This window comes from Struthio camelus, chromosome 2 (assembly GCF_040807025.1).
Source record: "Struthio camelus isolate bStrCam1 chromosome 2, bStrCam1.hap1, whole genome shotgun sequence".
In the NCBI taxonomy this organism is placed as follows: domain Eukaryota; kingdom Metazoa; phylum Chordata; class Aves; order Struthioniformes; family Struthionidae; genus Struthio; species Struthio camelus.
Window position 1 is genome coordinate 18,669,765 of NC_090943.1, and position 26,400 is coordinate 18,696,164.

Consider the following 26,400-nt stretch of genomic DNA (forward strand, 5'->3'; position numbering starts at 1 on the left):
TTAACATTTTTTCCCAGGAACAAAACCAAAATTTACTTTCACCTAGTGCCAAGTGCAGTAGGGAAGAGCAGAAGATCATCCTTCACTACCCCTTATAAACTACCTTGTAGTTTTGCAGCAGATTTCTTAAGAGCCATTTCAGCAAGTACTTAATTTCACACTTATGACTTGTCCTAGTACTCTTAAGCACGTCCTTTTAATTTTCATGATAAATTCTTTGTGCTTTGTTTTTAACCTGGACTGTAAGCAGGCACAGAGGGAAGGGAAGAGCAATTTTTTAGCTTACCTATTGGCAGAGGCTGTTAGAGAGTCTGCCTGTCCTTTTTCAGTAGTCTGTTTAAGTACCCTTATGTGCTGCTGCTTTTTATTTGTAAGGCTTTCTTGCTGGCAGTGGATGAGTAGTGAGACTACTACTGTTAGCTTTTGCACTTAAATTCTTCCAGCATTACTTATAACAGCACTTGAGTCCTCACAGCTTTCAGTACAAAACTGGCTAGAAAATCAGTTTGTAGATTTTATATTTGAGCAGTGGGAAAAGTAAGTGTGATAGTTTTTAGTATCTGTTTTTAATGTAGGTGACCTCTTTTAAATGAATTTATTTGAGAATTTCAAAAGTATTTTATCTGTAATTTTATTAGTATTTTGGGTTGTGATCCAGTGTTTGTGACATTTTGATCCACTTAGCAAAAATTGTGTCTGCAGCATAAATTATTGTAGTATAAAATAGTTATAAGCTCTGAAAATGGAGGCCTTAGCATTCCTTAAACATTTTTTTTAATTGTTTGCATGTTTCAAAGTAACTTCTTTTAGAGATTGGAGGATTTTTCTTATGCTTTATAGTAGGGGAACGTAGGAGTCAAAATAGTAACTAAATTGTAATTGAGTTTTTCCTGTGTATGAATGCATAAACGTTTTTTTCTTCTTTTTAGTGAATTTTCATGTGTACATACATGCAGCTTTTACTGCCAGCATTTTTTCTTAAAATGTAGTTTATAATTTTTAACATAACCTTAAAGTTATGAAGTAAAAGGAGAAAACATGGCTTTTTTTTTTTTATTTGAATTTTATTAATTACTGGACCTGTGCTGTTATCGTAACATACCGCACAGGAATTTAAAGAAAAGTCTGCCCCGAGAGCTACTTATTTCTCATATTGCATACATTGTACAGACCCCACTAGATGGTGCTAATTGATAAATAAATATATAAATATTATAAATACATATATGTATATATAAATTCTAACTCAGTCAAAGAATATATGTCCCTGTCTGTGATTAAAGTTTTCTGGATGTCAGGTGGGTTAATTCTGCGTCACTGAACTGTCCAGAAAAGCTCTCGTCCATATAAGGCACTCAGTGAAGCTGAATTGATTTGGAACTAGGACTAACTGGCACTGAGTAGAGGACTTTAAGAATGGTGTTTACTATACTAAGCAGGAATAAGCCAAACTCTCTGATATTTGAATTTAGCGGCTCTACCTGGCTAGAGAAAGTGAAAAGGCACAAGGCAATGTCAAGGTTTCACAGTCTCTGTGCAGAGAGTCCTAGTTTTTTGTCTGTTTTCTTTGATTAATGTTTTAATCAGGATTTCTGTAAAATCTTAGCTCTGTAGAGAGTGGAGTTTGGTGCAAATCTGTCTTACAACTGGAAGAACAGCTTAGCAGCCATTCACATTAGACTGTTTGCATACTGAGCAGAGTTAGGAAAGTTCTTTCTTTTAGATTTATTTTGTTAAGAGAACAATGGAAGTTATTTACATCGGGTAAAATGACTGGAAATTAGGTTCTGTATAATGACATGAAAGTAAAGATCTCAATTCAAACTTGTGATGAGTGTTTAAAAATACTAGTAGGAGAAATGAAAATTACAAAGCCAATTTTTACAAGTAAAACGTACTTTTAGGCAAAAGAAAACCTTTTCATGTTTGTATAACTTTCAGTGTTTTCTGAAGGAACGGACGAGGCCTTCATGAAAAAGATATTAAATACAGACGCATATTTGTTTTGCCTCTAGCGTCTCAGTGAAACCTTGAATTTAGCCTTGAAAGAAGGCTGTTAGCAGTGAATTTGAAACGACCTGCTCTTGCCATACGGTGCTTCTTCCCGTTCTTTGTGGGTTTCCAAAGATAACTCACTTTATAGTTTCTTCTTCAAGTGTAATTATTTGACAAAGGAGGACCATACAGCAGTTCATTTAAAATATGTCATGATAGCTTCTTTACTTGGAAGAACACACTTCTTTTGATTTTCTGGAATGAGTTTTTTTTAAAATGCTATCTCCATATTCTTGGCAAGTTACCTCTTCCGTCCTCTAACTCTGACTCTGGGAATAATTTAACACGAATTGGTATTAGCATTGGCACAGAAAGTATTGTAAATTTGTGTTTGAATCCACTGTATGGCTCTTTCTTTGGTAATCAACATATCAGCACAAAACAGTAGGAAATAATGGATTTTTTTTTTTAATTTTCTGAATTAGATAATCAAATCTGAAAGCAAATCATTAAATGTTCAGGATTGCTGTTTTTCTTCTCTCCCAGAAATAAGATGACATTTGTTCCTGGGATATTTTGTACTTAGAAGGACTTCAGATAATAATAGCTTCCCATGATAGCTTCCCTGTTGACAAGCCCTTTTTGTTCTTTCCATTTTAGCGGCGTTCAATGTGTTTCTTTCCTTTTTTAGTTTACGATAAGGAGTGTCATTATTTTTCCTCTTTAAAAAGAGATCAAAAGTTTCCTTTGAAATATTCAAATCCTTTTTTATTTTAAGTTTGAGAATGGTTCTGTATTAAAGAAAGTTGACCTTTCTGAAAGAAACCCCCTTTCCCCTCAAATTCCTTCTAAAAGAAACCCCCATTCCCCTCAAATTCATTACAGGCTTTAATTTTAAAGAGATAGCAAGAGTATTTCTTACCTTGGAACATAGAAGAACAGTAATATTATACTTGTGCTATTACCTAAAAGATTGTGATAAGTCTAAGGAAGCCTTTACATTTCTTAAGATCTAGCAAATATCAAGGCTCAAAGGAAATTTTCAGTTTTGCTGTGTTAGATCTTAGTAGTAATTTAAATTAGTTAGGCACATAGTCTGCAAATGACTTGCCTTTGTTGCACTACTAACATATAAAATGGGGTCATACTAAAAGGAAGTATTAAGACAGTAGTTAAGGGGAAAAAATGAAAGATTTCCTTAAAAAAAGAAAATAAAAGGAAAAAATGTTTTTTGTTGGAATGTGGGATTGAAATACTGCAGACATATATGTGTTTCTTTTTTCTGATCAATGTAAGTTCGTTGGTTTCTTGAATGACATCATAGTTTTTCTCTAGTTTTGTGTTTAGAATCATTGTGAAAACATTAGCTGTTTGGTGGTTGCAGTAGGGATTATTTCCGTTTGTATTAAGTTATTCTCTGTGCAATTTTACTGAGTACTGCTTCTTAAAACTGAAGGGCTTCAGTTGCGATGTCTTGCTTGCTTGCATGAAGAATTCCTTAAGTAAAAGTATATATTAAAAGTAACTTGAAAAGACACGTTGTTTATATGAGAATTATGTCAGGGAGCATAATGGAAAAACTCTAAACAGGAGTTAAAAAGTCCACTGAGGAAAAACAAATGAGCATAGAAAGATGGCAGCATGGGCAAGGTACTCATACAGAAGAAAGGAGGTGAGGTATGAATTAGAAATCTTGGAAGAAGTAAGTTTTCTGTGCAGACACTTATGAGAATCTCAGTAAAAGGGAGTATGTGTTGAGAAGTCTCGTTCTGGTTGCTAGCTGGTTTATACTCTGATATTTTCAGGAAGCGGGGAGTAACTCTAAGTATGTGTGGTAATTTAACAGATATGCCTACTGTGACCAGTCAAAGAACAGTTAGTACTGGGCTGGGAGATGGGGGGTGCATAGGCTTCCCGATCTCTGCCTGATCGTAGTCCCTTGCTGCCCGACTACTCAGCTAGCACCTTCCTCTCAGGGAGCACCATGAACTTGGGAAGAAGTGGAAACACTCCTGCTTTTTTGGTCACCTCTTGAAGGCAGGCTTCCCTTCTTAGCCTAAAATAGGCAACCTCTATTCAGAAGCGAAATGAGGGGTACTTCAGGCTATCAGAAAGTACTTTTAAGTGGTATTGCCGCTGGGCGCTTTCCTGTAAGGAGATCAGATCTTCAGATATTGAGCCCATATTTTTCTGCCCTGGGCTGTCTACAAATATATTTCCTGGGCTTCTTAAATCTTAAACAAGGAGGAAGTGACTTCCAGAATTAGGCTTGGGGAGCTGATGTTGTTTCCTCTTATTTTCTTGTCCTATTTGCATACTTGAAAAATAATGGTATCATTTCTGCAGTCTGTCCATTCCTGAAAAAGCTATAGGGCTAGCTGTCAAAGCGAGGCAGAAGTGTAAAGAGAACGTTAACTAGCATCGTAACTCCAGGTTCCGGAGAAGCTAGACAAAATTTCAGCTGATGGTTGGATTAATGCTGTGTAAAGAAAAGCAGCCATCAGCTGATGGAAATGTCAGAATCGCTTACAGGAAATATTGCTATATGTATCTCACTATCAGTAGTTAAAAGGCCAAAAAATTAAGATTATAATAATTTCTAATTAGCATTCAGTTCAGTAGTTGTGGTTTGAAAATTAAGCTAGTCATTTTGTGGCCATAATTAGTCCTTATCTTCCTTTTAGATCTGATGAGGAAACGGATGCTTATTTTTTTGGTAATGTGCTCTGCAATCTTTTGGATAAAAATGATATCATAATCTTAGGTGTTATTACCATTTTAATTTGTAATCTTTGTATATGACTTTGATAGATTTATTATACATGGGATCAATTTGCTAATTTTGCAGTACTGTGCAGAAGTATCTCCTCAGATCATTCACGCACCATTAAGCTTAAATTATGTAGAGAAAGAGACATGTAATTTGTCTTTAATAAAAGATTTGATCTATTCCTTTGTGAATGTCAAATCCTAGTCATTGCCTTAATGAAGGTAAGAGAGAGAATAAAGACGCTTACGTGAGCTCACCTAAAATCCCATTTCCATTTAAATCTGAATCCTTCATTTGAAAAGTGGTGATTATTAAAATAATAGTAGATACTGAGGGTGGGGGAAAGGATTACCACTGAATGGGATTATATAGGCAGGAGGGTGAAAAGTAACAAATTTGAAAGAGCAGTTTATGAGTTAGAATCCTAACTGAGCTCAAAGTTGCAGTACTGCTTTTTTGAATTTTTTTCCTCAAATTATTACCAAAATCAATTTTGTTTTTTCTTTTGTTTTTTCTTTTGTTTTTAGAGAGGTCTGGTGCTTTTGGAGAAGATGATTGGTTGTACTTTTACTTTAGCAATTTCACACTGGTACTTAATAGGTTTACCATTCAAATTTTGTTCCACTTGAAAATGTATTTATGAATGGCAGAGCGTTAAGATTGCAGGGATCTTTCAGCATCCGTAGATTCCAATTTGAAGACTGTTGTTTTCAAAGGAGAAAAGGGTTGATGGTGTTGTGTTCCTTTTTTTTAATGATAAAAATAGATTTCTGTTTCAAGAACTTCATGTCCTTAGCTCAAACAAGAGGATGGCTTCATTCAAATTTGCAGTTTTTCCGATCCTCCCTCCTTCAGAAATAGGGTTAAAAGTACAGAAAAACAATTTTAGAAATACTGTATACAGTAGCCATGTAAGTTGTTTGGCTCTAAAGGAGCAGGAAAATTTATTTTGGAGCAATAGCAACTTGTTTGGCTTTAGTCTGAACTTCCTCTGTCTACCTAGGGACCCTCTTCCTATTAGCAAAGTCATCAAAACTTTTTCTTACTACTAACAAAAAAAAGTGCATTTGAATGAAGTCTGTGAAATCTCATAATAGCAGCTTTATTTTATTGTGCAAGGAACAATGAATTCAAAGTGAAAAGTGTTTCTTATAGAAAAATAAACATTTTAAGAAACTCTGCAAGGAGTAAGTGGGGTTGTAGCCAGTATTTAATCTGTTCTGCCTAACCTTGCAAAAATAAAATATATTAGTCTCAGTCATTTTACCATGTGCTTTCATATTCATTAAGACTATGATTTTCTTATTCTTGAGTCCTTTTTCTGTGATAGAGGCTGAAAAAATAAACTTAGGTATTAAAATATAAAAATCTAACTTTTAAAAATGAAGGAAGAAAAAGAGCAGCATCTCACAAGATAAACTATTAAAGGATTAAAGTCACAAATGAAGAAATAGGTTAGAGTACTCTCTTTGTAAATGGAAACAAATAAAGAAATGAAAAATGCGCTTACTTGCTATTTTAACCTTTAACCTTCTAGTGGTTTAGGATCCTACCTGAGTAATAATAATCAGCTGCATAAAACCTGGATGCGATATCATCATCAGTAGCAGTAGTTCTGCTACTGTACTGAATATCAGTGGGTTGCAAACAAAATGTGAGGCAGCAGTGAGAAAAAGACAGATGCCACCCAGGGATGTATAAACGGGAGAGACATGAGTCATTCCTTCTCCTTCGTTCTAGATTAAGTAAGTTCACTACTTACATAGAAGTAGAACACAGAAATTCCAGAAGGGGGCAGCTGGAATAGTCAGAGGTCTGGAAAACATGATCTGTGAAGGAAGATTGAAAGCACTTGAGTTTAGCTTACGGAGAACTGGGGAAATACCTAAGATTTCATACTGAAGAGGGTACCACAAAGACAAAGGGAATAATTTGTTCTCCAGGATAGGACGAGAACATCAATATAGAGCAAAAGAAAAAGTTAGCTATTAGGAAAAATTTTCTAGTGGTAAATATAATTAAGAACTTTCAGAGCAGATGTTAGCAAACATGAAGTTGTTAGGTAGAACTGATCCTGCCTTGAAGTAGTTGGATGAATTTTTATGACACCTTGCGGTTCCCTCTGGCCCTATTTTCTGTTAGAGTGCTCCTATTGTAGGATAAGCAAATGTCAATACCTATCCTCAGACTTGTAAATCAAGCTTGTGATTAACTGCATAAATGAATTGCATTGCAGATCAGCTTATAGGGTATGTAACTAGAGCTTCATATGTGCTACTGTGTGCCCGTGTGTTTTCTCTCCATTTTAAATTTTCTTGGCTAGGAATAGCATTGCAAAGGAAAAACAGTACTAGAGACAGTACCCTTAGGAATTCAAGAGGAGCCTCTGAACAGCATACCAAGATGTGGAAATCAATTTGTCCAGTGCAAGGCTGCTGCCCCTGTAGCTGTAGGATCTCCAAGAGGGCTGAGGGGCAGGTTCGAAGGTGCTCCTTTGCAGAAGCTGGACCAAACTGTTGGTCTGTTGTTTAGCAATAGTCTGATCTGGGCATTGCAGTGACTCCAAGCTCCTGCTGGGTTCAGTGCCCTGCCCACACCATGCGCAGGGCTGGCTCGCTCTGCTCACACACCTGAGGAGGTGCCACAAAGGGCTGTTGACAGATTATGGTTTCACAAAGCCTTAGCTGAAGTGTTTCGTATTCTTTTAAAAATCTATAGAACTTATCTCTGATTACTTAACTTTGGGGAGGAAAGACTGGATGGGGCGTTGCCATTATATGGGGCCTCTGTCCTTTTCTTCTGTGTCTGCTAATAAAGGGGATGCATCCTGGATACTTTGCAACCTTATCTTTGAGGACTGGATGGATGCTCAGATGCTAGTCTACCTTCTCTTAACACAAGAGGTGTGTTGCAAAGTTAGATTTACTAATGAACAGGTAAATACAGACATCACAGAAAAGCTTTGTTGAGGCTGTTGTTGTTTGTTGTTTGTCCTTGAAAGGGTATCTCCCATCAGAAGGTTATTTGAAGGAAAATCCATGACGAGCTCTGGAGGTCATCACTGGGTTGTTACCTATCTGTGTGGGTGTTGTTCAGGGGAACTTGTTTTTACTGCAATATCAAGATAGAGATGCTTGGACAAACAAACAATTACTATTCCTGAGTAAATTTGGTACCAATTAAAAAAAAAAAATAGTCACATAGCACTGTAAGTATATACTAAATTTTTAATGAAACTATGTACAGTTATAATTTCCAAAACCATATTCTGGTACAACTTACCTCACTGTCTAGAGGAAATGTAGAAAAGAAGCTTTACAAAATTGGAAATATGAGACAGATGTTTTTTTGGTAAGGTCTTTAAATGGGAAGTTGCACTCTCAGATCTATTGATAATAGGAACCGTTTAGCTTACTTTACAGGTAATAAAGTATGTGACCCACTAGTTGAATTCTATTGACCGTAGGCAAGAGGTGGTGGGAGGGGCAGATGGGCAGGTTTTACCCAGGCACCCAGTGCCATTTCGTGAAGCCCTTGTTGTTGACTTGCGTTTGGTGAGCGGCTCTGACCCACCATGTTTCCGCAGAGCCCTGTCCCGGCCACGTCGCAACTTCCCCTCTGCAGTCACGTGGTGCCGCAGGCAGCGGACCCTCTGCTACCAGCTGCGGGACGTGTCGGGTCATTTGGCAAATAATATGTTCTTGTCAGTACCTGTAACCTGAAGCCCTGATCTTGTTGGTTGCGCTGGTGGTTCTGATGTGACGGTGTTAACTGGTGCTGCAAGCGTGGGAAATAAAACGGCCTTGACTTCTCTGAAGCATCCTGGCAAGGAAAAGTTAGTAGCTTTCTTACGACACGGACAATGTTAATGTTGCCCTAAACTTGAAACAACCAGTATCACCGCATCCTTTTTGGTAATCTCAAAGCAGTACAGTCATGATATGCAGATTTATTTGTTGGCATATTTCAAATAATGCACTCATCTGTCTTGGAAAAGTGTGTGGGCCGTTTCCTTTGTTCCCTGGGTTCTGCTGTAACGCAGAAGAGGAACCGAGCAGGGATCACATCCATTTGCCTGACTAGAGCTTTCACACCTTGTTTACGGGCTTCTTTCCACTGAGGCCTGGAAGGCTCCCTGCAGCGTTGTCATGGCTGCGTTTAACCCTCAATGGACATAATGTTTTAAGCTGACAGAAAAATCCCATCAGGTTCAGTGTTGGGTGTCGTTCCGTTTGTATGAGTGAACTGGTTTAAAAAAGCGTTGAACTAGTTACTGAGTTTCCTCGGGACTAAGAACATCTTTTTTGAAGCTGTGCTAGCTTTTCCTGTTATAAACCTTGCCCCCTGCCCCAAGAAAAACAAACAAAAACGCTCTTATAGCAGCTGTTGAGATACTGCCAAAGCTTAGGAGTCTGGATTTTTGTGTTTGCATCAAAGACTTTAGATAGCTTGTTGGTCATTCCCGTGTTCAGGCTTTTCAGTGTTTCCTGGTTCCTGGAATCTGAAAATATTCTATATAATCTCATTGGTACTGTTTTTTCTTGCAGCCTCAGCCTTCAATTTCTGCAGTCTGTTTTGGTTTTGAATTATCGTACGATGTATACCAGAGAGTCTGCAGTCTTTCTGATTTTTGTAAGTGATTTCATGCTGTAGTGATAAAGAAACTTCTGATTCTTTTATTATAATCTGAATTTTTAGTTTTGTTTGCTAAAGTTGCCAAACATTATTGTTTTGAATGACTTGTGACTTTATTGACACCTAACTGTTTAGGCAGAAATATTCCCTGCCATTTACCTGCTTATGAATTCTTAAGAACTTAATACATCTGCTCTGTGGAGCAAGGACTTGAGAGTGTTGCTCACCTGTTAAGATGAATCATTTTGCTGTGGAAAATTGGGCCAAAATAGACTTCTGAATATCTGTTTTTATGTCTTCAGAGGCTTGCTTTGATACCTGTAACATTATTCTCTCAAAAGCCTGCCTGCATTGTGCCAAGCGTTTTATTTATGTTTGAGGCAATTGAATATTACTGTGGGGAATGAAATTCTCTTTGCCTTTGTGATGTGAAATTTAAAGCAAACTTTGAGTAGGTAGCTATGATTTATGCTTTTTTATTTGGTTAGTCTTTTTTGAAATAGAGTGCTAAATTTTTAGCAATATTCTATGCCACTAACTGCAATTCAAGTCAATTGGCCTGCACTGAATGTGATCTAAAAGCTGTAGGTGTTTTGAAAAAGCCATTTTTCAAGATGTTGCAATGAGCGTCTGATATGGGTTGGCATTTGATTTGCAACTCAGTTCTCCTACACCTCCTGTGTTCATCATGCGTATGATGGCAGAGTTGTTTGTTTATTTGAGTTCATTAACCTGCCAATGCTGCAATGATAAATACTATAGGAAAGTTCAGGAAGAAACTTTTACAAAAGCTTTGCATTCAGTCCATATTTCTGTGCTATGTAAATAGGCTTGCAGACACCCACTAAATGATGAAAATAAAGCAAAAAAAAAAAAGAGTAATTGTTCCTGTTTCTTTCATATGGTAGACTTCCGGAAGGAGAAAAGGAGAGGGAAGTAAATGATCTTTTAATTAAAATTTACCTCAAGCGATATATGTATGCTCTTTCAGCATAGATACTGCTATGCAATTATGCTTTGAGAATTTTTATGGTTGTTTTCACTTTTTAGATTATAGTCCACCATTTCTTTTTGTCCTTCTGAATAATTCACTTCACCTTGACCTACAGTTATTACTCAATTTAGGTCATAAACTCAGTGTCTAAATCCCAGAGTTACACTAGTGGCATTACTGATCAAACGAACACCCAGTTCTCATCATGAAATCTCACTGTGTAAGCACTGGCACTATTGATAAAACGTGTCCTATGTAGTCATGAGTGTCTTCATGTCCATTCTGGAATGATTTCTCTTGCTCCAGGTATTACAAATTCTGGACACAAAATTACAGATGAAGCTGACACCAGCACATGAGGCCTGATCAGTTCCTCTCTTGCTTTCTTTTCCTGTTCTCCTCATCCTTTGTGGTTTCTCGGTATAAGCATGGTCCTCTTGATAGTAGCATCTTCCCAGTTTGTGGTGCAAATATTGGATTTAAAGACTTTTATGCAAAACGTATATGAACCTGAAACTTTGGTGAACCATTACGTTCTCTTTATAAGAAAGTCTTTGATTATGCATCCATGCAAGTGACCAAGCCAGTTGGTCAAGAAGTTGCATGTTTTTTTTCCAATGCTTTGATTTCAGGTGCTCTGATAACCAACATACTGTGCAGCGTATACCAAAGAGAGCAGCTGGGGGAGATGTTCTGTCTACAACAATTTATTTAATGCCTGTCTTCTGGACTGGTCTTGGCATTTAGTGGGTGTGTTTATATTGGCATTCTAGTTCAAGTGAGAAGTGTACTTTTGACAGAAATCTCCCATCATCTCATTTTAAGGTGCTTTAGTTTGCATCAGCAAGAAGTCTCAGAAAGCATGAGCTGGATTCCTTTCTGGTAAAAGTACTTCAGGAGATGATCTGCTAAGGGGTGTTCAGCAGACTGGACTAGACTAGTCCGGAGCAAAACCTCAGAAATGCACAGTGTGTGGTGATTGGGCCCTCAGCGCCAGTCATTCTGCTCTGTTGCTTGCTAATTTAGACGTAGTCAATGTTGCATGTTTTCACACATTCACGTAAATAGCCAAATGTTACAGCTACTCTGTCTCTGTAATGAGAGGTAACTCACTCCCAGATAAGGGAATATTTATATAACCAGTAAGAGGATATAAGCCTCTGATACTTCTCAAAAGGTGATGCACTCTGTTCCAGAATTAGTGTGCCTTGGATTGATGTGTGTGCGTGCGCGTGCGTGTGTAGCCGCAGAGTAGAGTACTGATATCAATATAAGCGTATGCGCAGGGTAATTCCAGTTGCTTTAAATGTTTGACTTGTCAGTAATTTGTGTTTAGAAAGTAGAATCAAGAAAGCAGAAACAAGGAAGAGGAAGCAAGGAAGCTGAAAAAATACTTTCGAGCTGGAAAAGAGGGGAAGACAGGACATAACGACAAAGCTTATGTCGTGCTATAGAGAAGCAGGGGTGAGAATGAAAAGGAGGTAAAGAATGAAAGACAAATATTAATGTTCTGTTTGCATCCCATAAAATTATTCTGCAAAAAAAGGTTTACATCTCTGTGGGATTTTTTTTGTCTTCATATACTGAACATTTAAAACCTCTTAATCCTTGGAGTTTTCTGCATCTTTATTACAGCTCACAGGCATTGAGGGGAAACCATTTTTTTCAGAGCAGCTACATGAAACTTTACTTTCAAACTGCTGACAATTACTTTTGGTATCTCCTTTCAAAACATTATGTTCTTATGCATGGAGTAGTAGATACAGCAACAGTTAAATAATATGTTTCTTCAAAATCAGAAAAAGGAGAGAACCTGCCTGGCATGCTGCATTTCTTGTGTGGAATCAGCTTATGGGAAAATGGTCCTTTTTGGAGCTCCTCTTTGGATCTTAAGTTGTCCAGAAACTTTGTAGGTGAAAACTTCCTATCAGGTTGCTAAAAAATCTTCAGCTGTAATATTCAGATAACCCTTTCCAGAGCTAAGTATGTAGTTCATGACTTCTTTGAATTTGTTGCGTTGTTCTTTAGAGCCTTTCGGAAAAGCTATGCTCGTACAACCATATTGGAACCTATTAAATACTAGCAAAATTACTCTTATATTAAAGGGGTTCCTTCCCAGAATTGAGCTGGGGTACTAGAAACTGATATTATTCTGTGTACATACTTATCCCCCTCCCCTGTGTTGTTTTCAGCCAAGTGATATTGGAACTGTTTCATAAGCTGGAGGTTATGAAATCTGAAAGGAGAAAGTAGGTTTTTTGGTAAGAGTCTTTGCTCAAGATGTTAGTTTGTCTGACACAAAAAGGCTCCTTGTGGGTTTTTAAATAGTCCAGGCTGGGTACACTGAGGAAAATGTATTTCTGCTACACTTTTTCTTTAGAAAACTTAATTCAATCTCTCTGGGAAAATCCAGACACAATTTCCCTTGCCTACAAATGTGCCAAAATTATATAAATTTGCAAATGATTATTTTTCCCTCTTGCGGCCCTTCTCAAAAGTAGATTGTCAGTTTTCGCAGAGCCTGGTAAGTCTACCCAAAGAACCCTACAGTGAAAAAGATAGGCAGTCATTAAAAAAAAATCAAAAGCCAAAACCCCAGTAACTTAGCCATCTATTCCACAGAACAGCTTTATGTGTTTTATGTGTAATACATAACTCTTGCTTTAACAGACTGCGTATCATCTGTGAAGAGGCTTCCAGGGTTCCAGCTTTATACTTAAATGCCGGAGGAACTTAAAACAGATGTGCTGTATTTTCTAGGCTTTTTAAGCATGCTACACAGTCCTAGGCACCCCACAGGTTTCTACTGAAGAGATGGCGATGGTATCAATGTTACTGGACTTCCAGTATAGCCACAAAATATAACCTAAACCTTTCTCATTAAATGGAGTTCTTTAAAATGAATCTCACATAAATGGTTGAAAACATGAAATGTTTTATCTTAAACAGGTCAATGCTCGCTCTCCTACCATTTTGAATCTACTGTCATACTTCTCTCAAAGTGTTTCAGGATGATTTTAACCTCTATTACAGTTTAAGCTCATAGATTGAGATTTACAAAGGTGTAAAGTACTTGTACCACCTTACTTTGTTTCTCTTTTCAACTCTTTGCCTTTGTATAGTTCCCATTGTCTTCATGCTGTCACTAAATCCAGATGTTTAAATTCAAAATACTCGTTTTATAAGAATCCGATTTTGGAAATAAAATATTAGTTGTGAATATGTAAGTATGAGTTACACATTTCGGATGTGAGAAAATAATTAGCTACCCAGGTGATACTGCTGAAAGGCAGCATGTGGAGAAGTTACCAAAATGTTTGACTGTGTTCACAGCAGTTTTTCTAAAGGTAGTAGTCATAACTGTGATCGTTCATCACATTGAAGTCTGGGAAATTCAAAGGCAAAGCAACCATGTGAATTTGCAAGTGCTGTGTATTATCATTGAAAGGTCAGAGAGATCGGAGGAGGACCCCAGTCGCCATGGAAAGACAAATGCTATACACGTGTTCAAAAAGACCAAAAGGATGATCTGGGGTACTAGAGGCCAGCGAGTCTTACTTTGGTGTCTGGGAAAATCATGGAGCAAATTGTCTTGGAACACATTTCTGGGCACATGGAAAGATGGAGGTGATTGAGAACAAGGATCAACAGTGCCGGATCAACCTGAAGGCATGATTGCCTTCTGTGATAAAGTGATGGGATATGTGGATAAGATAAGAGCAGTGGATGCCATGTACCTTTACTTTAGCAAGGCTTTTGAGACTCTGCCTTATTAATCTTGTATGCAAGTTGGAGTATTACAGTCTGGATGGGTAAAATATTGTTTGGATGGTCAGGCTCAGAGTTAGTGGTTATTGAATTGTACGCTACCGATACACTACATATTCAATAGAAAATATTCTGTCTTCTGATAAGGTATGGTAGCATGATCATTCCCTGCAGCGTATTATCCAGCAGAGAAATGGATTATTTAAGCAGGCATTAAACTCTAGAATGTATAGCAAAATTAGTATTTTTCCCTTTAGTATTCAGACCTTTGAGAAAGAGTTTAGAATCTTTGCTATTTCGGACTAGTAACACTACTGGTGTGTGTTTCATGTTTGTGGTTAAAAAGCAAGAAAATGCGGTAGTCCTCTTGGAAATTAAGTGTAACTATTGGAAGATAGCTTTGGACCAAAACTGACTATCTCAGGAGGTACAAAGTAAAGTCTTGTCAGAGCCAAACCTGTTGCCTGTAATCAGTTCTTCACTCAAGATTTTAAGCGCCTGTTGGATAAATTGAGCTGCCTTGTAAAGGTTTGCCTCTACATTAGGAAAATGAAAAGTCTGCATGAAGAGTGCATAAGACTAATAGTTGTAGAAGGGGAGGAGGATTTAGGGAAATAATCCTTCACTCTGATCCCTTTTTACTGTGAAACTGATCGCTGTGACTAGACATTTCTTTTCAGGAATGATTTGTTTTAGACCGTTTTCTGATGTATGTTTATTTTACAAGGTTCCTCACAAAGTGACAACATTTAGCTAAGGTATATGAGCCTTACTGGATCTGCCAGCTGTTACTGTGACTAAACCGTTTCCAATAGCCAAGGAAGTTCAGGTTTCTCCATATTGCATCTCACTGCAGAGTGTGGTTACGCTTACAGATGGTGTAATAATACCAGTTTTCTGAAGATACAGAAAAGGAAAAAGAGTGAAGAGAAGTAAAAATGTTTGGCTATTGATTATATCAGTACTCACAGATCATTATGTTGGGTGAAGTGAGGATATGCAGTCTTTCCAGAGTCTCTTCACTTCTTTCACTTTGGTTTTAGGGTGGTTTTAATCTTGAGTCTGTCTGTCTTGTTTTCTCTGTCTGAAAGTATGGCAGGTCCACTGATTGGCTCGCACCTTAAGAGCCCATAAAGGTATAGGGAAGAGGTTTTTATATTGATAGGTCATTTGTTAATGCTTGGCTTGATTTTAGTCACTTCCTTGGTCCTTATTTATGCTAATGTTTTCAGGATCCTAAGTCATGTGCAAATTGCCATATTTGTCCAGTTTCTGGCCCCCCCCCCCCCCCCAATCTGGTAAAAGTACCATTTGCTTAGGTTAAAGAGCTTGGGTCTGTGAGTGCTCTTGAATATGAGCGGTCCCTACCAGCTAGCTCTTGGTCTGATTTGGCTGTAGGAATGGACCTGTTTTTTTTAGACTGAGGCTAGGCCTGAGATCCCTGAAATGAAGAAAAGGAAGAAGTTCATAAAACTTGCAGGAACTATTGCAGAGCAACACCGAGGAAAGCTAACCAGTGTTTATTGAGCCTGCCATCAGAATAGGGTTTCACGTTTCATAGCCCTTGAGTTTGCATAAGTGTGATATTAGTGGAAAAAGAGTTAGAACAATTCTAATTGTTACCTGTAAAGGGCTTAAAGTAATTAGGGTTGTTGTATAAATGACTTGCCCTTCTTATTGCAGTCACTTGTGGGGCTGCATTTAAAAGGGAATATAATTTTTAAACACAAGGAAATGTGGGTTATCCTGTCTTCTCTTTGTTACCTCTCCACCTTCCCAGTGTATTCAGTACATGAATTTTTTTCCTCAAAAAATAAGCAAGGAATGCAGCCTGTGCCATCCTTGTCATTTCCTTCAAAAATTTCACAATAAGCAGGGATCAAGCCTGAAGAATTTCAAAAATCAAATTAAAACAGCATGTGTAAGTTACAGCCTCAACTTACAGCTTTTTAACCATGGAGTTGTTTGAACTGGACATTTACTTAAGAAAGCATCTGAATAGTAAATATTACACATTTTAACTAGCTCTTTGTAACTAGCCAAAGATACTTCTTAAGATATTAAAATACAGACTGTCATTCTGAAGTATTTTAAAAATGTATTTGATTTGAACAGGGCCCACTTGAATGCTATGTCTAAATACTACTTCAAGATTTACTTATAGGAATTTGTTAGCTGCCTGAAAAAACATGAACATATTTTTGCCTCACTGCAGTTTTTTGTTTTCTCCGTTAAGTTGCACAAAATGTCCTATCTTACTGAATTCAGGAACCTATTATATATAAGTGCTGCATACAATATAAGTACATCAATTATCCAGAAGTTAGAGGTGGGCAATATCTGTAGGAGAGTAGTAGGAAGTAGTATTTTTATGATATGTATGATAATTTTGTACTTGACAGGAAGGATAATCCTTGTATTGTGAGTTTATTGCAGCTTTGCGCGTTGACCAGTGCTTTTTAATTTGCTCATGTAACTCCCTTAAAGTATAAGGAGATGAAAGATAGATATTGCAGTATAAATATCTAATTAAAAAGAAAGAAAACCCTGAAGTCATTTAACAGACAAGGCAAAATACTACCCACTGAATCAAATCAGATTTTTTTTGAACAAAACTGCTATTGCAGATTGAGTGGAGGTGTGCTGAAGTTGCAGTGTCGGTTGCCACAGAACAGGTGCTGTTTATCACTAATATCAGCCATAGTGCCACTACAGTAAAGGAATGAAACTTCCACCCTGAGGTAGCAAAGCCTAATGCCCAGCGCTGTCTAGTAATAATAATTACATTTTCTTGCTTATTTGATTGGCTTCCATTGTATGCTTAAGATTTGTTTTGTCGGTTACCATCCATAATCTAATAAAATCTTAATGATTTTCCTGAAATGCTTTGCTGAATTCTGATATCCACTGCTAGGAAAATATAATATTTTCAGCCATCTCCTTGTTATAGGCAGTGCCAATAGCCAGTTGTTAAAGTTGCATAATACCTCCTTTTAAAACTGTATTTGTGTTACATGAATTTAGCGTTCTGTAACATTTTTTGCAAGATGGGTGAGTTATGGAAGAATATCTTGGCTTTCTTTTTCCTTTTTCCTTTTTCTAGTTTCAGTGGTGAAGGCACCTGCTGGGTATCCGGGGTAAAAACAGCTCTGTCAGAAGTGGCTCTTTTACTTGCTAGAGAACATAGGAGACAGCCACAGGCAACTGCTTTTAAGCTCAGAGCTGACTGAAGTTCAGCCTGGATAGAGTCAAGATGTTGGCTGAAGCAATAAAAAAATGATGGAGTTGAGGCTTTTTGATTTATTAAGCCTTTTAGATATTCAAGTTCGCAGTCTAAGTAAACTATGAATTTCAGCTAAACTCAGGAAGCTGTAGCTCCTTGTTTTGTTTAATTTCTGTGCTTTATAAGCTAGAAATATGAACTTTTCCAGTCATTTGTGTTTTTGGTCACATCCAATTTGGATTACTCTTAGTTTTTCTGAGTAAACGATGTCTACATAAGCTATGTTCACAAACAGAATTCAAACTCATGTTCTGAGTACAAATACAGTTCAGAAGAAATCATTTTATGAAGTGATCTCTTAGTATTTGAGCAACTGTTTCGTCTTCATCTTGACACTTCAGAACTGTAATATCCTTTAACAAGCCACTTATAGAAATAATCGTAGTTGATTCCTTCATCATCTCTATAAATTTGCTAAGACTTAGATCTTGTTATGCCGCGTTGCATTAACAGAGTATCGTATGGCCTTTACTTCAGAGAACTACAGTTTAAATGAATAAAACCAGACAGCGATTGAGAAAGTGTTATGAGACATAGCAGAAAGAACAATAAAAATGGCAAGTGTCATTTACATAACATTATTTTCTTCTGTATGCGTAGTTGTTAGGAGTTCAGTGTGAATTCAGAAGAAAGGGGTGGGGAGCCCTGGGAAGTGAGAACAGCGAGTAAAAGGACGCCGAGGAAAAGCAAATGTGAAAGAGGAGGGAAGGCTGGAGGGCGCAAGTCAGTCAGCGCGAAACAGAGACGATCCAGCCGTTCACAATATTTCCTGAATGCGGGAAGATCACTGCTCTGGTTGCTCTTTCCAGCTGTGCTTGCTGCCTGGAGTCTGCCCCGTTCCTCGGGACAGTTTTCCCCCAGCGGCGCGCCAGGGAGGGACCGGGTGGCCCCGGGCTCCCGCAGGCGGGCTGCGCGCGAGGGGCTCCCAGCAGAGCTGCCAGCCCAGGGCCCTCTGGCAGCCCGTGCGCTCCCCTGCTTGCCAGGAGCCGCAGCGCCTGTTTCGGCGGCTGCTGCAGCTCCTCCAACCCTCTGGAGTCCAGGCCCGTTTCGGAGGAGAGGGACTGAGGCAGCAATCTGAGAGTGAAGTGTATTTACGTCGATTCAGATAGAGTTGCTAGATTTTTTATTTATTGATTTTTAATTAATATTTGTGTATGCTTGTATCTTGAGGCAAATAGTGTAAATAAAATGGAATGTTTAATCAATTACTTTATGCCATTCTGCAATAACTTTAAAGAAACTTGTTAGACGCTTTGAAATATTTTGGATGTTTTAAGCTTTAACGTTGGAAAAATCTCAAATTTGCAATGCATGATTTGTGGAGAGGAAAGAGGTTGGCAATCTAAGTGATGGTGTATCCTGTCTCCTTTTGACAGAACTAAAGCACCTGCATTCTTAATTTTGATGAGTCTACATTAAAAACTTTACATGCTCCTACATGACTTTAATTTGCTGGAGTACTGCCTTTTTCTCTTAGATGTGTTAGAATTCATATTAGCACTACTGTGCCCTTATTTCTGAATTATTTTAATGACGGCAGCCGCTCCACCAAACTGTCTGTCAAGATGTGGGTGGCAGGCTATTATTTCACTTCATAAATCATAATTTACAGGGTTTTTTTATATCCATCTTGGGGATAAACACTTTATGCTTTGTGTTTTCAGCAGCAATATAAAATGTAATTGATACTTAAAGCAATATGTTAGAAATATGGACATAGAAAGCCAGGGGAGAAAAATCACAAATGTTTAGATTTTCTGTGGGTTGGTCTACATACTGAGCATTTTTTCCATCTGATTTCATATTCTTAGCACTTCAACAGAGGATGATGATGAATTACATTTACATGATTGCTGCCTGTAGGTTACTATAAGGATGTTTCTTTAGTTACAGACACTCAGCAGATCAGTTAACTCAACAGGGTTATTTGTCATGTTTCTCTTGCTGCTAAATAAACTTACTGTTTTGTGCTATTGTCTTCTAGATTCATGAAAAACTGCATTATTATGAAAAACAGAACCCTGTGCCCATACTCCACGGTGCAGCAGCCTTGGCAGATGATGTAAGTGTCCCCTGCTGAGATCACTGGTACCCAGTCTCCCAAAAAACTGTCTGCAAGCAGAACTCCTCGTAGTGCAAACATATGAATGTAATCCTCTGAGCTGAAATCATAAGAAGCTGCAAATGTTTCCAAAGGTGCTGTCATCACTGGGCTTGTTGCTGATATTACTTTGATATTTATTCACTTGCCTGTTATAAAAACATTGCATCTAGATAGCCTCTTGTTCTGCTTTGGTAACTACGTAATAGAAATTACAGGTTGGAACTCTACTGGGAGGGAAAAAGCTGTCAGCTATTAGTGTTTGGAGAAAGTCACAGACAAGAGGAATGCTTTGGAAAAATAAAGACAAATGAGATAGCTGTACTGCTGACAGAACATGAAAAATGACAGATAATACTACAGAAATGAGGCATATGAAATGGCTAGGAAGAAGGGCTGTTGAAAAAAAAATATTTAAGAAAAAGTACAGTAGTGATTTATGGATATTGGAGCTTTCCAAATTACCTTCATAACCAAAAAATAAATTGTAGAAGTGGTCGGCATTGATGGAGTAGTTAATTTCCTGTTACTATAATTTTTATTTTAAAGAAAAAAATCCAACCTGCCATTTCTTGCTGTTTGGTTAATTCTAGGATTCAGATGAATTGTGCACACACCTGTATAAACTATGACTGAACTTGAGGTAGGCCAGGACAGAGAAATGTTTAATAAACTGTGGTTTAGGTGAAATCCAGAAGTCTTGTTGCAATTGATGATCTCAGGTTGTTTTTTGGAAAAGGCAATATGTATTGGGATCTGTTTCAAATATGGCATGTTTGAAACTTGTCGTATTTTATAGATGTTTTAAAAGCTTACCTGTTTTTTTGCATAATTAATACCCTTTGATTTTTAAATTAGACAATTGGTTAAATGTTGTGAACTGAGGATGGCAGCATCTAAGAGAAACACTAAATTAAATATATTTGAAGTCTATGTGAAAAAGGATATATTGTCATTTAATAATGTTTCAGTGGGAGGAAATCTATATCCTATGACATACCAAATATAATAATGCATTAGCTTTGACATTAGGCATATATTAGTAATATTTTTATAACCTTCATGTAGCTTTGAATAATGTTAATAGTAATTTCGAAAACTAGAAAGCTAGTTGAAATTCTCTTCATTAAGTTCCTGATGACATATTAATAATCCTTGTTAACATTTGTGTTACTGATCTCTGGGCTAAAATTCCTAATAAGAATCAGTTTCTTATTTTTGGATGCAAACCTTAGTTTTTGATATTTTCAGAAATGCTGAGCAACTTCGTTCTTTGTTCTGCCCCATTTAAAATGTACGGTGTTGGAAACTCCCAAAATAAAGTACTCTGTCACTCTTCAGTTATGAGAGGTTGGGTTTTTTTACCCAGTGAATATATTATTATGTATATATGGTAGTATTTTTAGAATGGATTTGTGTCGAGACGTGAATGTCTGTAGACACCTGCCTGCTTTATACGCACAGCTTCTTTTTAAAGATCCTCTTGCTAGTACTTCGTTTTTGTGTAGGTATAGTGGAATAGCTGGTTTTATGGGCAGCATCCTATGAAAGTGCAGTGTCCTCTGGCAGCTGCAGTCGGGCTACGTGTTATGGGGGGATTTTGTATATTTCAGTGGTTATCAGCAAAATTCAAGCTTGCAAGTTAATTTATGTGCCGTGTTTTTGGTAACTCTAAGACACATGGAGTTGAGGATTAAAGTGCTATTCAATGTTTGGCACATTTGTCTGACTAGTTGTCAAATTCAGGGATTTGAGAGCATGTTAGTGATATAGCACACGCTTTTATTTCAATATGCTTTAATGTTCTTTTCCTAGTGATATTAACTGTTCTATAGTTAAACAAACAAGGAAATATTCTTATTAACAAGTGCATGTTTCCTGTTTGATTTAAAACCTAAATTTGGGGTGCTGCTAACATGACTAAAAACTGTTTTAAGAGTGCTTTTTTTAGCCTTATGTTTAGTATTACTTTATATAGCAATTTTAGAGGTAACAATTGGAACATTTTCATGTTCCTCGCTGCCTTCTCTCCTCTCCCCTGGCCCCCAGTAACTTTTATGCTGAGTTTTCCATCGCAGATTCTGTTTGCCTCTTATTTTGGAGCAGCAGTGTCTGATGTAGAGCTCTTGGTTTGATGCAAACCGTGCAAACGTTGCCTGAAGTACAGTTGTATACTGCAAACTAGGCCTTGAAGTTATTAGGGGTACTGTAATACCCAAAGAAGTTTCATAACTTTCCCAAGAAACTTTAAACCCTCAGGCCCTAGGATTCCTTCTTTAGCCAAACTCACTCCAAATCCACGGCTCTGCGTTGCTTTGTTTCCCCCTCTCTATAGTGGCAGCTTTTCATAAAGAACTTGGTGAAATGTTTGGTTCCCTCAGTAGTGGATTTTGGAAGTTTCTCTGGCAGCTTTTCTGGCAGTCTTGCCGTATACGGTGATCAGCTACGGTAACAATGTTTGTTCCCAAAGTGTTCCGTCCAGCTCCTGCTTAGAGCAGTCGCAAGTCGTTGCGCTTCGACAACAACAAAAAACCAAACAAAAATCCAGTCCAAAACTGCTGGAAGCACCGCCAGCAGCTCTGCTGACATGCGTTTGCTAATCGGGAAGCACCGCCTTGTGTTCCTGTTTCTTTAGATTACACGTGACCCTTGTGGTGTCTACCTTTGAGACTTTCACAGGAAGAGTCGCAAAAGTCTTTTAAATTAAGTGAGTGATATGAAACAAGTTTGTAATTGTTTCATCTCTGAACAAATACTTTCTAAGTTACAATGAGACTAGAAAACAGCCTGCTAAAATAACGACAAAATGTTCTTTCCTCTTTCTGACTCTTCCAAATCTTACGTACCAGTATCTGCATGTGCAGCATCAAAGCAGCGGCAGCTCTGCGTGTACGCAGGCCGTCTGACAAACACCGAAGCGGTCATTCTTGTCGCCTGATTAGTAGTCTTGATCAATGAAACTACAAATGCCTAGACTTTGTTCTGCAGTAACGCGTCGTACAAGCTAAAGAAGGAAAGGAGAACAAAGGGGAATCTGTGTTGTTGAACTGCTGTCATTTCTGTCACAGATTATTTTCAGCTTTGCAAAGCTCCTCCACAGAACCGGCAGAGTAGATTTCAGTCAGATTACCTTGATCCCTGGTTTTATGTGCATCAGATATGTTATTGGGACCTTTCCTACAGAGATTTTTTCTAATCCTACTGTATTAATGTAAGAAGATTGTTAAGATTAGCATTGATGTGTCTGATGAACAATTTTGCCTTATGAATTATAGGGAATGTAGGTGATAAATTTTTATTTTCAGTTCTGTTAACTGTGTTAGTTTGAAGGTTAAAACAAAACGTATTCAAACTGTGTTTGGTGTTAGTTTAGTTGCTTCTATATTATGCTGTATTTGCTTGTATTATGCATAATTTATGCAAAATATGCTTATATGCCAATTTATTTTTTGAAATCTTAATTTATAAAAAAACGGAAAGTAAGAATGTAAAGTTAAACTAGATGAATTAAATTGCTTACTTCAAATCGCCAGTCTTTCCCTGAGAAATTGTCATGGTATTGATGTAAAGCAAAGAAAATAAGTGATTATCTGAAATGAAAATTTGGATTGTGAACTCGGTCGCCTCAGAATTTTAAACTATAGTTCAATGTCATGAAATATGTTTTAGCTTTTCCTTCTTCTGGAAAAATAGTTGAAGTCTGAAACTGTGTAGTAAAATATGCCTCTTGAGTCCAAATTAGCTGAGAATTTAGTGATAAGAAAAACTCAAGACGTGAGCCAACTAGCCGTGGGATTAAATGCTAGACTGCTGCTTTATTGTTCACCAAACCACAGTTTTGTAGGGTAACCAAACATAAGTTACTGATCTTGTTGTTAGGACATACTTTGTGCATTTTGACTAGCTGATGACCTGTTATAAATGATATTATGATTAACCTGCTTTACATTTAACAAGCTGCTTCCAGTGTATGTGTAAACATAATAAAAGGTTCAGGTTGCTTGCACTGCAGGGGCACTTTGCTTTCTTATCCCAGTCCTAAACAGCACAGCTACTGTCGGTTTTTGGAAGCAGTGTGGATTTCACCACCTCATTCAGAAGCTGTTTTTTATAGACAGTGTCAAAGTTTGATCCAGTCATTTTTACAAGCAGTCCTTTGTCTGCACGCAAAGGACCATTCACTTAAATGAAGTGCTGGGATTTGCCCTCATTGCTATAAATCAGAATGTGATCTGGCTCCACTGTTGCCAGAAATGATTACTTGTGTTAAACTGAGCCGAAAGGCCTGGCTTAAATCTGGTCCACGGAGGGCCAGAAAAAGAAGCACAGTGATTGATGGTGTTTTTCTTCACGCTGGCTTCTGTTTTAACACACTGGAAAGTAATAACCTTGAACAAGATAGATTCTCGGTTGTCACTGATGCGCTGGATACAACAATGCTTTCCTAATGGTCTTTGTGTCAATTCAATCTCCCGCACAGCTGGCTGAGGAGCTGCAGAGCAAGCCACTGAACAGTGAGATCAGAGAGCTGCTGAAGCTACTGGCAAAGCCCAATCTCAAGGTGAGCATGCGTTGCACCTGCAAAGTGCTTACCGCACGGGTGTGCGCGTCTGCTTTCTGAGCCTTCACCGGTTTTTGTCTGCTTTGATGAGTACGTGTGTTTTTAACAAGGGACACAAGATTAATAGGAAATACCTGCTACAAAGAAATACATCAAATGTTGCCAGTAAGTTATTACACTGTTACTGATATTTGTAAAAGCAATTCCATAGAAAGCTGCTGTTTCTTTACAATGGATATTCCAAAAAGTAGATATTAGACTTTTTTCTTTTGCTAATTTTTATTGCATACTCTTCATAAATTTATTAAAAATGTCTTTTTACTAAAAAGACTTCAATCTTTAACTAACTTTGATTTAATTGCAAATTACGTACCTTGTGCATAAATACCATGACCTTATACTTGGAACAATGCTCTTAACATAATTTTCAAAAAATTCTCATTTTGAAAACTGTTCTGCAAAACTCCAGGGGTTCTCTGTAGTGCATTTTGAGAACCTGACACCTTTTATTTGACAGTAGAATACAAGGACCATAGACTCAGTCAGGTCGGAAGGGAGCTTGGGAGGGCGTCTAGTCCAACATCCTGCTCCAAGCAGGGTGAGCAGGCCAGGTTGCTCAGGGCTTTGTCCAGTCAGGTCTTGAAAATATCCAAGAACAGGCATTCCACACCCTCTCGGGGCAGCCCGTTCCAGTTCCTCGTTATCCTCATAGTGAAAATTGTTTCCTGATACGCAGCCAGAACCTCCCCTGTGTATTGTTATTAAAGCATACTATCGCATTATTTCTGCACTCGGACAGGGAATTGCAGCGCTGAGTGCTTTAGCTGCACGTTGCAACAATAACTAAATGCAGCAGCTGATAGGTTTAGAGAAAAGCTTTGGTGCTGGGAAGAGGAGAAATAGCACTTTTTGAGACAGTTGCTTCCTTATATTCCTCCTAACAGTGATTCAGAACCCGAGATATATGATATCTTCAAAGCCTTCCAAATTTTAAAACTTGGAGCAATGATGTCCCTTATTGTAAAGGTTTTCACACATTTGGTTATTGCACAGTTACTAAAGTAAAATGCTGTTTTTCTCTGAAGTGATAAGCAGCGAGATAAGCGAGAATTTCATCGCTTTTTAGCCATACTCCGTTACAAGAGAAAATGTTGATTCATCAAATTGCAGAGATCCTAAGCTTCACTGTAGATATTTCCTTGCTGCCTGTCTATGTGTATTTTACAATTATAAGCAGTAGTGGATTGAGTTAGAAGACAGCGCATTTACTACAGCTGCCTCTGCCTACCTTTCCCTCTCCTCCTTTTTCTCTCTTTCTCTGCCTTTCTCTCTCTGTCCTTTTCTCTTCTGACTCTCTTTCATTCTCTTTCATCTCCTTCTGTTTCATACTGTCTCTCTCTCTCCCCTTGCTGTCTCTTTCACTTTCTCACCGTCTGTCTCGCTGTCGCTCGGTGTCTCCCCATCTCGCTGTTTTACTCTTGGCTGCTGTTTCTCACTGTCTTTCTCTTTCTCTTTTAATGAGTTAAATGCATTGTGGCAGTCATAGTGGGATTTCAGGAAAGGAAGTGCATTACCCTTGATGTGGTTAATGTGCTTGAACACGTGCATTAACTTAGCTGAGTATCTTTCTTGGCTACAGGAGAAGGAAACGGCAAGCTGTAGCATGCTGAGCCCTTTGCATGGCCAGACTGGCTAAGCCTGTGTGAGGCACACGTTTCCCCTCCCTGTATTGCTTGTTAGAGTTTGTGTATGATGGGGGACAGAACCACCTGTAATGCCTGATATTTTTGCCCATTCAGTATCTTCTCCACCCACCATCTCAGAGCAAGCATGGCTGGGAGAGATGCTAAACATCACTTCTCCCCCCATCATGTCGGCGAGGCAGGTGTGCTGCATTCAGTCGTCGGCTGTTGACTTTGAATTCTTTTAGCGCTTTCTCCCATCCTCTCCAGGGCAGAAAGGGAAAGGAAGGAAGGAGTGGGGACTCAGTTTCTCCCGTTCCCTCCCAGAGATTTCTTGGGTCTGAGTTGTGTCTGAGCTTCTGCAGTGCATTGCCTAAGATTTCTTAGCCCTTCTGTATTATACCGATGCCTGGAAAAGGTTTCTTTGTTTTGTCCTTCTGTCTACATTGCTGGGGCAAAATGATGTCTAAAACAACTCTTGCTCACACTATGAAATTACTTAGGATAACTGATAGCCTTTCCCATAATATTGTGTAGGCTTTTTCTACAAATTTTTATATGACTTAACATTTATATCTTTACAACCGTAATGCAGTACATACATCCTAGCT

General features: G+C 38.0%; 1 protein-coding gene across 8 annotated transcripts in view; it reads left to right on the plus strand.

The window, feature by feature from the left end:
* Positions 1-26,400, plus strand: part of MPP7 (MAGUK p55 scaffold protein 7) — a 166,952-nt gene that overhangs the window by 73,907 nt on the left and 66,645 nt on the right. For all 8 annotated transcript variants that reach the window (XM_068934488.1, XM_068934492.1, XM_068934493.1 and 5 more), the window contains 2 exons: positions 19,430-19,507; positions 24,027-24,107. In XM_068934488.1, coding sequence (XP_068790589.1) covers positions 19,430-19,507; positions 24,027-24,107 — 159 coding nt within the window. The remainder of the gene's footprint in view (positions 1-19,429; positions 19,508-24,026; positions 24,108-26,400) is intronic.